The 14306-nt window shown below is 39.5% G+C and overlaps 1 protein-coding gene across 1 annotated transcript in view; it reads left to right on the top strand.

Annotated features, from left to right (window-relative positions):
* Positions 1–14306, top strand: part of LOC309709874 (uncharacterized protein) — an 81510-nt gene that overhangs the window by 44742 nt on the left and 22462 nt on the right. The window contains exons 11-31 of the mRNA XM_082538778.1: positions 511–708; positions 1111–1209; positions 1457–1555; positions 1945–2043; positions 3108–3305; positions 3583–3681; positions 3906–4004; positions 4241–4438; positions 4595–4693; positions 4899–4997; positions 5095–5193; positions 6810–6902; positions 7051–7123; positions 7305–7325; positions 8638–8761; positions 8998–9061; positions 9601–9713; positions 10771–10995; positions 11931–12085; positions 12364–12575; positions 13929–14133. Of these exons, the coding sequence (XP_082394904.1) occupies positions 511–708; positions 1111–1209; positions 1457–1555; positions 1945–2043; positions 3108–3305; positions 3583–3681; positions 3906–4004; positions 4241–4438; positions 4595–4693; positions 4899–4997; positions 5095–5193; positions 6810–6902; positions 7051–7123; positions 7305–7325; positions 8638–8761; positions 8998–9061; positions 9601–9713; positions 10771–10995; positions 11931–12085; positions 12364–12575; positions 13929–14133 (2671 nt within the window). The remainder of the gene's footprint in view (positions 1–510; positions 709–1110; positions 1210–1456; positions 1556–1944; positions 2044–3107; positions 3306–3582; positions 3682–3905; positions 4005–4240; positions 4439–4594; positions 4694–4898; positions 4998–5094; positions 5194–6809; positions 6903–7050; positions 7124–7304; positions 7326–8637; positions 8762–8997; positions 9062–9600; positions 9714–10770; positions 10996–11930; positions 12086–12363; positions 12576–13928; positions 14134–14306) is intronic.

The raw sequence follows: 14306 nt of genomic DNA on the forward strand, positions 1-14306 counted from the left end.
AGAAAAGGGTAAGTGACAAAAAGACTGGAGGCAGATACGGAGGCGGCAGAGTTGAAGATGCTTAGATTTTCATTGTCCATAACAAAAGTTTGTCTATTAGAGTGACAGCTCAGGTTCAACAGTTTGGAGACACAGTTAGAGAGGCAAGCCTGAGGTGATTTGGCCATGTGAAGAGGAGGTATAGTGGATATATTGGACGATGTTGGACATAGGTTAAATATAGAGCTGCCAGACAGGATGACAAGAGGAACACTCCAGAGGAAGTTCATGGATGAAGTGAAGGAGAAGTTTGGTGTGACAGATGAGCATACTACAAATAGGGTGAGATTCCTGACAGAAGGAGAAGCAATCACCATGGCTGCATGTTTCATTAATGTGGAGTCTTTTCCACATTTAGCTACTGAGAAAATCCCATGATGACTCAGTCAGTGTCAACTCTCCAACCTGCTCTGCCTCCATATAGCCTACAGTTGATCGCTGGAGTCCCTATCGTATTGTTCTTTCCTACAGAACGGTCTATCCCCCATCCACATGGCAGCTCAGGGGGATCACATGGACTGTGTCAGGCAGCTACTCCAGTACAATGCTGAGATTGATGATATCACACTCGACCATTTAACTCCTCTTCATGTAGCAGCCCACTGCGGTCACCATCGCATGGCCAAAGTTCTCCTGGACAAGGGGGCCAAAGCCAATGCACGGGCTCTGGTGAGTAACCGTTTTCTTTTGAGATAATTTCTATTAAGTTACTGTGGAAAGTTTTAGGCAATGAATGTGATCTCTATGGCATTCATACATTCTAGGATCTTGTGTTAATGAGGAACTAACTGTAGCAGTAATTTGATATTCTCCGTTTCTCAAAGTTGGCATAAACTCAGCTCACATTGCTTTGTCTTCTGCCCTTAAATGAGTTATAGTTGTGTTCAGTTCAGCAAACTTCTAAATTAGTAAAAAAAAAAAAAAAATCTTTATATTAAGTCCTTTAAAAATAACGTTTTCTGTAATTTTGAGTTGAAAATGTACAACCCATTTTTAAACTGAAAAGTCAAAAATCTTCAGCACTGTGATTTATTTCTGAGCTGTTTTTTTACTATTTTTTTATGTTTGCAGAATGGCTTCACACCTTTGCATATTGCTTGCAAGAAGAACCACATGCGGTCTATGGACCTGCTGCTTAAGCACTCTGCTTCCTTAGAGGCTGTCACAGAGGTAGGATGGTGTGACCACGAGGAAAAGGGTCTAAAAATTAACAAATCCTTATCCCGATGTGCAAGCCCTCACCCTGACAGTTGTATGGTACTTGACAGAGCTAATCACAGCTCTCTAAATCGCTGCCACCATCATTGATAGTAATCCACATAGGCCAGACAGACGTGGCTAATGAGGTTAAATGTAATTTAGCCTATTTATAATGCATGAGTTTGATGTGCTTTTCTTTTCTGTTTTTTGTTCACAGTCTGGTCTCACTCCTCTTCATGTAGCAGCTTTCATGGGGCATCTGAACATAGTGAAAAACCTGCTCCAAAGAGGGGCTTCACCCAATGCTTCCAATGTGGTGAGCACTGCTTTTCTCATCCCAGAACAGAACAAATTGAATCTGACTGAAAGGGGAATAAAGTCACTCCTTTGGAGATCTGTTTTGTGGAATGCATATTAAATAATAATTAACTACTGGATTACTGAAATTAAAAGGCCAATCTGAACCATGGCCTTTAATACTACGATAGAGGATTAAAACAAGATTTACTCTAAATTTTAAAAAATATGTGTGTTTGAACTTTATCAGAAAGTTTTAAAACTCAAAATAAATAAATATAGAAACTTTTCATTGTAGGTTGTTACAGATGGATGAACTGCAAATGTCAGTATACATATGGACCCTTATATACACATTTGGGGTGCTATTTTGTCATTTGAGTAACTACCTGTATTTATCTACATCAGAAAGTGGAGACTCCTCTTCATATGGCCTCCAGAGCAGGACACTGTGAAGTTGCTCAGTTCCTGCTCCAGAACTCAGCACAAGTGGATGCCAAGGCTAAGGTATGAGCTGAGTAGTAGTACTAGTAGTACTACCAATGCTTCCAAGCAGAACACGGAGGGTCAGCCTGTCCATGCCACTAAATAAACAAAACAAAACACAAAACAAATATTTCTACAAGCTCCTCTGGGTGCAAAGACCGCCTTTTATCATTTGAGGAATATAGCCAGAATCAGACAAGTTTTGTCAAGCGACACTGCAGAGGTTCTTGTCCATGCATTTGTGTCTTCACGTATTGATTATTGTAATGCTCTTCTTTCTGGGCTACCAAAGAAAAGTTTTAGAGGTCTACAGATGGTGCAAAATGTAGCTGCTCGCATTTTAACAAGAACTGGGAAAGTTGAGCACATTAGCCCTGTACTGAGATCTCTTCATTGGCTACCTTGTCAGGTTCGAGCAGATTTTAAGGTCCTGCTGCTCACCTACAAGGCTTTAAACGGACTGGCACCTTCATACCTCTCTGACCTTTTACACCATTATGTCCCATCCCGTGCTCAGGACTCAGGACTCTGGCCTTCTAAAGGTTCCTAGAGCCAGAAAAAAGACAATTGGAGAGCGTGCTTTTTCTTTCCATGCCCCGTTTCTGTGGAACAACCTCCCTCGAGATATTAGGCAGGCATGCTCTTTGGAGGTTTTAAAAACTAAGCTGAAGACACATTTGTTCACCCTATCTTACATGTCTTAATTCTACGGCTTTTCGTTTTTGAATTCTTACTGTTTTAACTTATTATTATTATTATTGCTGTGTATCGCTTTTATTTATTTATCTTTTCAGTTTCAAATAGCTGTACAGCACTTTGTTTGAAAGCGCTTTATAAATAAAATTATTATTATTATTATTATTATTACTAGTAATAGTACCTTATTCAGCACCCAAAACAAACTTACAAATGATCGTGCAGCAATTATCAGTCAATCACTGATCTTTTTAAGTTGTCACAAACAATGCATAAAGGCTGTTTCATGTACACAGTGGCAGGTTTTATTAGGCATGATGTTTAATTTCCCGATGCTCAGCTGTATCTGTTTTCCAACTTGAACTAAACTCATTGTCCTCTGTGTCCAGGATGACCAGACACCTTTACACTGTGCAGCCCGTATGGGCCACAAGGAGCTTGTCAAGCTGCTCCTTGAGCACAAGGCCAGCCCTGACTCAGCTACAACTGCAGGTCACACACCTTTACACATTGCAGCACGTGAAGGACATGTCCAGACTATTCGAATATTATTGGATGCTGGAGCGGAGCAAATAAAGATGACAAAGGTAAAATCAGAATTAAGATTAAATGCTCAGTTAGTGCAGACCGCGTTTTATTGCTAACTGAACCGCTTCTGGCAAAAGATGACCGTTGAGGTTATTTGAGTCTGTCTTATGCTAAATTAAATAATTTAAAATAATTTTCTCAGCTAAATATAAGCACAGATAGCCACAAATAGTTACATATAGTAAAACCCCATATTCAGAAACATTGTGGTGTACAGATGCAACTGAATCTTTGACAAACATCTTAGTCTTTTCTTCTTCTTCTTCATTTGAGTAGAAAGGTTTCACTCCCCTCCACGTGGCCTCCAAATATGGAAAGGTAGATGTGGCTGAACTCCTTCTGGAAAGAGGAGCAAACCCAAATGCAGCTGGGAAGGTGAGCCAGTCTGTACTTTTGTTGACAGGCAGTGAGGAGCAGTTCATTCTGCAAGTTTGACCCCACCCCGAGATAATTTTGTTTTCAGCTAATTGATTGATTACCATGGTATGTGTTTCATATATACATGTTTCTGTGTGGTTTTTTTGCATATGTGTGTGCATCTGTGGGTTATATATATGTTCATGCGTATGTGTGTGTGTGTGTGTGTTTGTGGTTAACAGAATGGTCTGACACCCCTTCATGTGGCCGTCCATCACAACAACCTGGATGTTGTTAGACTCCTGGTCAGCAAGGGAGGATCTGCACACAGCACTGCCCGAGTAAGATGTTCACACATATGTGTGTGCACATTAGAGGCAGGCCAGCATAACCTGCCAATCCATGACTGACAATCATACAAAACAGGCTAAATTAGAGTGATTCTCAAGCATACATTGACTTGCATAGCAAACTTTGTACTGGCAAGTGCTCTCTCACAGCAGCGTTTAAGTTATATGCTGGAAGAATAGCAATGTCCACTTTTTTATTTCTGTTTTGTCCTTGTTTCTTTCTGCAGAATGGATACACTCCCCTTCACATAGCAGCCAAGCAGAACCAGATGGAGGTGGCCAGCTGTCTTCTTCAGAATGGGGCATCGCCCAATTCTGAGTCCCTCCAAGGCATCACGCCCCTACACCTGGCTTCACAGGAGGGACGGCCTGACATGGTGGCTCTGCTCATTTCCAAACAGGCCAACGTAAATCTTGGAAACAAGGTATAATATTAGAATGGAGAGAATTGATCATGTTCTAAAGAGTAAAGTTTAATTCCTGTAGTTTTATATGTGCTTTTTTAAAATTATTATTAGATTAATATACTGTCCAAACAATAGATAAACTATGATGCTCATTCCTCTGGTCGTTCTTTGTAGAATGGACTGACTCCTCTGCATCTTGTGGCCCAGGAGGGTCATGTGGGCATCGCAGACACTTTGGTCAAACAGGGGGCATCTGTTTATGCTGCTTCACGTGTAAGCTACATCGATTCCACTGAATACACATAGACATAAAATACCATGTGTGTGTGATGAACTGAAGAGATGGCATCTTTTGTCTTTATACAGTCTTGTGCGCCAAATGACTAAGCACATATTTGCCCGATATTTAGACTGACAATTAATGGGTATCACTAAAGCAACTAAACAACAGCTTGCTGTCTTTCTCTCTTTGGCTCAGATGGGCTACACACCCCTTCACGTGGCCTGTCATTATGGCAACATCAAGATGGTGAAGTTCCTTCTGCAGCAGCAAGCTCATGTGAACGCCAAGACAAGGGTAAAATTCCTTGTCAGCACCCCCCCTTTTTTTTTATCATATTTAGTTTCTTCTTTTGTCCGTCAAAACTTTTTTATCGCTTTCTTTTTTGCTGCAGATGGGCTACACCCCTCTGCACCAGGCAGCCCAGCAGGGCCACACAGATATTGTCACACTCTTGCTGAAACATGGAGCCCAACCCAATGAGATCACCTCGGTGAGAAACCTTTACTAAACCCTTCCTTGTGCAGCAGTTTTTCTGAAGGAACAAACATGTGATAACAAATAAAGAAATTGCCTTCAGTAGAATAGTTGGCACTAGATTAGATTCAGATCACAGATCATCATCATCATCATCATCGCTCTCTTGACTGATAAACATTCCTATCCTGTTAAATATTTCTCTGTAAACGTTTTTCCACATGCACAATGTATGTGTGTTCACTGTCAGGACTATTATTTACTTTTTTAGTTGCTGTGACTACGTTGCAATGAAACTTTTTTTTTTCAGTGTGTACTCTGGAGCTAGAGTTCCCCAACTAAAATAGATGTTGCATCCTATTTTGTCTATCCATTTATTTTACATCAATATTTTTAATTTTTGATACTTTGTTCAGAGATTATTTTTACATCACTACATACACCTGACAGCCCTAATTGGTTAGTTAGATTTTAAATTAAGATTTTGACAGGCACAATTTATGAAAGGCCTGAAAGATGCAGTTTAAGACCTAGTAATTAAACCGCAAAATTTAATAGCTTTTTTTTGTCTTTCCATTCACTAGTTTTGATATATTAGAAGTTTGGACATGTGTATAACTATGGTGGATACTGTCCAGTATATGTTTGTTGCAGCCTGTAGGATATATCAGTTCACCTTTTGCCTTCATTTTTCATATTTTTTTATTTATGTTGTAGATGTGTACCGTAATTCTAAAAACTATATTTCTTACAGGACTCCATGCAGTCATGATAAACTAAGTATACCTTGTAGCTTGTAAAACAACCTTTAGCTGCAACAACTTGAAATAATGATTTGCTGTATGACTTTATAATTTACAACATTGCATTAGTTTATGGAGGTTTGCAGGCATTCATTTATATACAGATCTCTTATGGTCCCATCACAGCATTACAGTCAGGCTGAGGTCTGCACTTTGACACTGTGACACCTTGATTCCTTTCTTTTGCGGCCATGCTGTTGTATACCAGCCAACCTTTAGCTCTTGGACAGATGGCCTCAAATGTGACAGATTTCATGGTCAACTCAATGAATACAAGGCGCCCAAGCTGCAAAACAAACCCAAATCATCACCCGTCCAGTACCAGCATGCTTGGCAGTTGACATGAGGTATTTGTTTTTGCCAAACATGGTGCTGAGCAGTATGGCCAAACATCTCCTCTTTGGCCTTGTTTGTCCAAAAACCTCTTGTGGTTTCTTCAGATGCAACTTGGCAAACTTCAGCCATACTGTCCTGTTCTTTTGAAGGAGAAGAGGCTTCTTCCCGGAAACCCCATCAAATAAACCATACTTGTTGAAGTTGATTTTAATAGTCAACATGCTAGCAGAGACCTGTAGAATCAGAGCTGTAGCTCTTGGGTTTTTTGCACTTTCTGAGAATTGTAGAGAATCTGTTGGGATGTTGACTCCTGGCAAGATTGTGGTATTTTGTCTACAAACACCTGAATGCTTTGAGATCTTCTACTTTTGTTTTTCACAGGACACTAAAATACTTCTTTTTCCCAAGAGTATATGTTTTCTACAGGAAAGAATAAAGTTCTTAAAATCTGTGGAAATGATTTTAGTAATTTTAATTATCTGTCTCCGTGTAGAACGGCACGTCTCCCCTGGGCATTGCTAAGAGGCTGGGTTACATCTCTGTCATCGATGTGCTCAAGCTGGTAACCGAGGAGTCCGTTTCTGCGGTGAGCATGGTTCACCTAGTTACACCAGTACATGAAGAAGAAACGTTGACCCACCATGATCAGATGTTCACTGAGCAAACTCTGTTTTCCTAATTACATTCAGCTCCCTCACTGCTTGCAAATTAACTCCCACCCTGGTTCTCCACAGATCACGACAGAGAAGCATCGGATGAGTTTCCCCGAAACTGTAGATGAGATTTTGGATGTTTCAGAGGATGAAGGTAGGCTGTCTTATTTGATTATGTTAAAAGCATCAACTGTGCAGCTTTGATAATTAACTTTCAGCTCTGATTTTGGTAGAAGACGAGCGCATGGGAAGTACACTGACATGTCGAAGTACCAGCATGAATTTGACTGTATATGTGCGACTGTTTATAACACCCTTTTCCATTTGTCTTGTAGGGGTTGCCCAGCTAACGTTAGGTAGGACTGTGTCTGTATCTCTGCCTTGTCCGGTCCGGTGACTCGTAAACTTGTGCCTTCATTGCAGTTGCACTTTCTCATTTTCTCTGTGTGTCACTAAATGTCTTTCTAATCAGTTCTACTTTCGACTCCAGCCCTGTTTGTTATCCTCTATTTTCTCTGTCTTATCTTTGATCTCTCCTGTTCTCCCTCTTGTTCAGAGATTTGCTTTTTCTTTAAAAAGTCTGTTTGTCATCAGCATGTAGTCACAACATTTTCCTTTTACCAGCACATATCTGGTCATGGATCTATCATTGACAGAACTCCAATATTTCTGTATTTAAATTTAAATGGCTCCCTTGCAGTGCAGGGTTGCTGTTCCTCCTGATTTTTACAGTGTAATTGATCCATAAACGGATAAAACACATACTGTGGCAAAGCTGTGACACTTTCCAGCAAACAGCTCCAGTTTATACAGTCATCGGCCTGCCTTAAAAATCTAGAAAAAATAAACCAAATTCGAATCTTTTCAACACGTTTTGGAAGCATTTTTTCCTTTTGCAATGTGTTTTCTTATTTTTATACTTGTTTAATTTTCTCACTTTTTACTTCTTTAACATTTTTTTGCTTTGTTTTCCTGAACAGCTTATACGAATGGGTGCTAAAGTGTCTGTCTTGTGAAGCGGTTTAAAGTTGTTGTTATAATTATTATTTTAGTATCATTCCTATTTAATAATTAAGGTGTTTTCTCCTACACAGAAACAACCATCACCACATGTGATTTCATCTTTAATGGGCATGCTCACTAAAAAAGCTGTCACCAGGTGCCTTGCAGTTTGCTGTCCATGCAGTGTCCTAAACTGTGTTGATATTCACTGTCTTACCAATCCTCTTCTTTCACTACTTTGGTTTCCATCGGCTCTGGTTGTTGTTGGTTTGACTCCATTGCTTGGACTAAAATGTTTGGAACTGCTTTGTGGCCATTTTTTTCTGTGGTTTGGTGAAGGGATGGGAAGGATGGTGGAGTAGTAATTACAGATTTCATCTGGGGATTATATCAAAATTGATTTTACTCGAATTTGAAGAGAGTTCAAGGTTTTGAGAGCATTTCTCATAAAATACATTTTGAAACAACTTGAAATGTATTGAGATAAACTGATATTTATTGGGAGAACTTGTCCTTAATTTAAAGTTTACTCCGTATCCCCCTGGTGTCATCCTTTTCTCTCTTACTTCCTTATGTGCTCCTTGCAACCTGTTCCTTACCACTTATTTTTCTCTGTGTTCATTTTCCATGTTCTTTCTAAACATTTCTTTTACATTTTTACCACAGGAGACGAGTTGCTGGGGATGGACGGAGCTCGCTATTTGAAGCTTGATGATTTTAAGGACCAGGATGATGACTTTCTCTCCCCAAAGAAGACCCTCAGAGACTTTGAGGGCGGCATGGGCACCACGTAAGTCAGTGTGAGGTGGTGTGACGAGGAGTCTTTATGTGAAGAATGCCTAATATGATATAATTGAAAATGAAATTTGAGCTGGCGATTAAATTACTGACATAGCTCATTTATCCTTACCTTAGATTATGAGAAGCAGCAGAGTGAGCTCATATGATTTTATTAGAATTTTGATAGCGGTGTCATATTCAGCGATGGTTTCTTGTCTTACCTTATTCCTACCTCCTCTTCGACAGTCCATATTCTCCTGCTATTCCCAGGATCCCCTGTGTGTCACCAGAGACAGTTATGCTGGATCAGGTATGCTTAGCTCGTGACTAAGAGTGGCTTTGTAAGCATTTGTTACTTTATCTTATCCTCCTGAGACCTGAGCTCCCATTTGAATACTTTTCTAATTTCTTCTAGCTATTTGGGATTAGTTGGATCTGATAAGTATATAAACTAAGCTTCCTCTTTGAATAGGAAGCCATTGATTTGTTACGTAGTTGTTACATACTTGTATGTACTCGTAAAGGGACACTTAATTTAAGTTAACATTGCTTGACAATCACTTTCTTGTGCAGAATGAAGTTTTTAAAGTGCAAAAAAGAGGCTATAGAAGACAGATATTCAAATGGAAATATCACTAACTTATATTATTGAACCAGATTCTGACTTTTATTCATACCTCTTCCTTTATTATGGTCTTCTCTCTGCTTCATGTTTTATATCACCTCTTTCTCTTTTCATATCAGTCTTTCCCTCCTACTTTTCTCTGGTTTAATCTTCTCAGTCATAGCTGTTTTACAGCCTCAATTTCTCACCGTTTTCCATTTTCATTTCTCCCTCTCTGACCTCAGCACACCCCCGTCCCTTTGCCAAAAGAATATGATGAAGATTCTCTTATCCCAAGCAGTCCAGCTACTGAGACTTCAGACAATGTCAGCCCTGTAGCCAGCCCTATTCACACTGGGTGAGTTATTAAAATGTTTTTCTTCCCCGTTAAACCAAATTTTTAAAATTGCTTTTATGTTAAACAGTATCAGTCGTCGATGCTTCTTGTCAGGATTCTTATTATAGTGTTTTGGCAGACTGTGAAATTTCTGGCTTTACAAAAAAGTAAATAGAAAAAAAAAGTGCAGATAGTGCAGACTTGTTAAAAGCCTATGATGATAGTCAAAAGCATATTATATTTATCATCTATTTTTCTCTTAACCTGATTATAATTAACAAAATTGTTTAAACTCTAATGTCATTAACATTTAAAACTGGCAACTGATTCCATTAATTCATCTACTGAGGTGATAGTTTATGTGACAATAGCATCCTTTACTTATATACAATCTAAAGTGCTCTGTAAACTGCTACGAAAAAGGGCCTAGGTAAATGCAGTCCATTTATGTTTTAATGTTATTGCATAGAGGTATGATACCAAAAGATAAATGGTGGTTGTAATGATTATCAGTGATGATCACGATGATCACAATCCAAATTTACAGATATCTTATATTTAAAGGAACTGTATTCCAGCAATAAACACTTTAATTTATCAATTATGCAAAGTCATAATTTACTGTAACTGTACCTCCATGAGTCAGCTTTTGAAATAGTGAGTATGAAAAGATGACCTCAGACATAGAGACACCTGTATTAAGCCACCGGTATAATGCAGGAGAAGCAGAATCGGGATCTCTTTCAAATCTTTTCACATCATTCTTGCTGAGCATTGCTGCAGATCACTCGTTCTCTCCTGTCATATCCAGACAAGCAAATGAAAAGAGCGCCTACACAGTCAATTGATGTCTTCTTTATGAATAGCATAAACCATGAGCGGGCAAACCAGATCAATTCAAAACACTGAACAAACAGCACATGAATAATCTGTTCCCATCTCGTAGAGCTGGAGGATTTCCCTGACGAAAGTCCAGTCTTTGTGTTTTTTTTCTTTCTGTCGTGTTTTATTAATGTTTAAATGTGTGTTGATAAAGTAAAGTTTACATGTTCTTAATTTATGGCACCATGTAACTCAGCTTCCTGGTGAGTTTCATGGTGGATGCTCGAGGGGGCTCCATGCGAGGCAGCAGGCACCATGGACTACGAGTGATCATCCCTCCCCGAACCTGCGCTGCACCGACGCGCATCACTTGCCGTCTCGTTAAACCCCAGAAACTGACCACGCCTCCTCCACTAGTGGAGGGCGAGGGCCTCGCTAGCCGGATCATCTCCCTGGGGCCGTCCAGTATGCAGTTCCTTGGGTAAATCAGACCTTTCTTTGGTTTATTAACTGTATTTGATCGTATTTGACTGTGCATTTACAGTCAAAGCAAAATACTTTTGTGTGTATTTGAGTGCCTATATGTGCATGTATTTGCGTGGCTCTTAATAGACATGACATGTCCAAGACAAGTTCAGTGATTGTGCCATTTAATGGACAAGACTAGATCATGATGGGGTATTTATAGGAAAATAGTCATTTAAGCAGTTTAAAACTAACCTATCACAGTGTAAAATTACAGAGAATATGGGGATCATCTACGGTACAAATTATCTTAAAAATATTTTTAAAAATCTTCAGAAAGTATTGTACACAAAGGACTAGGTTGAAAACCAATGCTGAAAGGTCCAGAGTCATGCTGGGATGATGTATCAAGCATTTCTGAAAACCATTGTGCGTGAGCACTGGTCATTTTTATTGTACAATATTAAAATTCTAACCATGCAAGGAGAAACATAAAAAGCATTCATAAACATGTCGTCTCTGGACATCAGCTCATTTAAAGAGGACCAGGTCTGACCAATCAAGTGGCAGAGGTTTTTTAGAAGTCACACATGTTGCATCTTCTAAGCTGTGAACATGCACTTCAAAAGGCTGTGTATTAGTGCAAATGGCATTGATAACTTGTACTGTTAATGTTAGTCTGGGCTCTGAACCAGCTGGCCTGTAGTTCAGAGTCATCAATTAGAATGTTTTGGCACACTGTGAAATAAAATAATACCGCAGAGCAGACCTCAGTCTGATGAGTACCAAACCAGGCAAGTAGGGAAATGCATTTGACTTTCAAAACTACAGCATTTAGTCTTCTCTGTTCCCCAAAACCTATAGATTGTCATTAAAAGACGAAGAAAAAGAAGATAAAATATGCACCTCTCCTACCTTTTTCTAAAAACCTTTCTGACATTTCATTCACAGACCAGTGATAGTAGAAATCCCTCACTTTGCCTCACTGGGACGAGGAGACAGAGAGCTTGTGGTGCTCCGCAGTGAGAACGGCTCGGTCTGGAAGGAACATCGTAATCGCTATGGCGACGAAGTACTGGAAACTATTCTGAATGGCATGGATGAAGGTTAGTGGGATTGTAATGGATGTCGCCTGTCAGGGAAACCTTGAGGGGTTGTATTAATCTTGATGTATGTCCCTGGAGTTACAGAAGACAAGCATAGGAAGGTTTTTTTTAAACACAGAAGCTGCCTCCGCAGCATCAGACAGGCTTTATTCCCACAAAGTGTTCATTTAAGACTGAAATTTTCAGCTAGACATGTATCCTAACACCTACCATTACCCTCTTTTTCTTTCCTCTTTATCTCTTTTCTCTGCTTATCTCCACTATTTCACCTAATATAGACTTGGAGAGCCAAGAGGAGCTGGAGAAGAAGAGAATCCGTCGAATGATCTCCACTGACTTCCCCCTCTACTTTGCAGTAGTGTCTCGCATACAGCAGGAGAGTGATCTCATTGGTCCAGAGGGCGGTCGGCTGACCAGTAAGCTGGTCCCCCAAGTTGAAGCCATCTTCCCTGAGACTGCTGTCACCAAAAGAGTGAGGCTGGGACTGCAGGTAAGAATATGAATTGAAAAGAGGCTTTGCACATGTACACTTTTCATAATTGCTTGATTGTTCAACACAAAAACAGATGTTCAAATGAGAAAACAACCAAGACTGTGCCAACATGTTTACCTCTGGCCTCATTTTCTGTTTGTGCTGCTTTCAGTCTACGAGTTCAGATTTGACAGATTTCATGCCATGAAGTTGATGTTATGTGTATTTGACCAATGAGTCTGAAAATGCTTGAGTTTTGCTATCAGTCATGGAGACCTGATGCGAGACGTGAAGAGGCAGACTGATTTATTTCAGTACTATATACCTTAATGCTAGAAGAAAGGTCATCACTTGTCATTTGAGATATCCCATCAAATAGTAAATCTATATTTCATTCAGTGTTTTGTGATGTAGCATCAGTTATTATTGGTATTACTGTAAATCATGTACATTTTTTAAAGTAAATTTCTCTTGCCTTGCACTTCATTGTGATAAATTTGCTTTGGTTTATTCAATGAAAATGTAAAAAAAATACATCTACTTCACAAAATAGAGCTGTAACAAACAGTGATATCAAACCGATAGGAAGAAGATTTTCTCAGTTTTTAAACACTGTCAATAAGAATTTCATTGATAGAATAGGTTAATATAGAAAAATTATATACTTTATTAGAACATTTTCAAAATTTGCCTGACCTTTAAGAAGCATCTCTGGTGTTTGCAACACGTGGTGTCTGCCCTGCCAAACAGGAGCTTCTGGCAAATGTATGACTGGCTGTTACTCATCCAGACCTCTGCAGACACCCGTCTGGGAACTTGGCACACACTCATGCTGACTGATCTCTTTTCACACTACACCTACATTTGGCTTTGTTTTCCACAGCAGAAAGATTATGAAGGATTATGGCTTCTTCATTTCTGTTGCTTGGTCACTTGAGTGTACATCGTTTACGTTCTTTGTCATGGCACTAATGTTATGTACGTAAGAAGATTGCATGAGTTTTACTTTGGCTACGCTCGTCTGTTTTCCTTTTTATCCAGCCATTCGTCACTCCTCAGTTCCCCGATTTAAGTTGTGAGCCACAGTGACCAAGCTGATGCACTGATCTGAGTTTATGAATTTGTTGCATGTGTGAGTATGATTGGGAATTTGAAGTTTTAGCCTATTGCACATTTGCTTTTATGGTTTATGGTTTGTTTTCCTTTTTTAAACATTTTGTTTTAATTGTTTGTTGATCCTTGTGGAGTTTCTGTTATGTTTTATTTGTGCTTGAGTTTATCTTTTCCATTCTCCATGTATGCAGCCTTCTCCTCCTGTCTTTTCGTCATGTCCTCAGTGTCCCTTTTTTGCCATTAACACTTTAACATCAGGCACAACCAATCCCTGATGAACTGCTGACCAGGCAGCTTGGTAACCAGGCCACCTTCAGCCCAGTGGTTACCATCGAACCTCGGCGACGCAAATTTCACCGTCCAATCGGATTGCGGATTCCTTTACCACCGTCGTGGAGGGAGAGCCCTCGTGATGCTGGCGAGGGTGATACCACCAGCTTGCGTCTTCTCTGCAGTGTCATTGGTAGGAATAACTTTACAGAGTAATCCCTTTTTATATTTTGTTTTTTCTTGTAACAAACATGAGATACCTAGGATTGTATTCAGGAATTATTACCTTTCTCATTAGGGTACAAACAAAATGATCTGCCACCAGATTATATATTTTTTTGTGTTAAGCAGTTTTATTTACCAATT

The sequence above is a fragment of the Aulonocara stuartgranti genome (genome assembly GCF_965226115.1).
Source record: "Aulonocara stuartgranti genome assembly, chromosome: 7".
Taxonomy (NCBI): Eukaryota; Metazoa; Chordata; class Actinopteri; order Cichliformes; family Cichlidae; genus Aulonocara; species Aulonocara stuartgranti.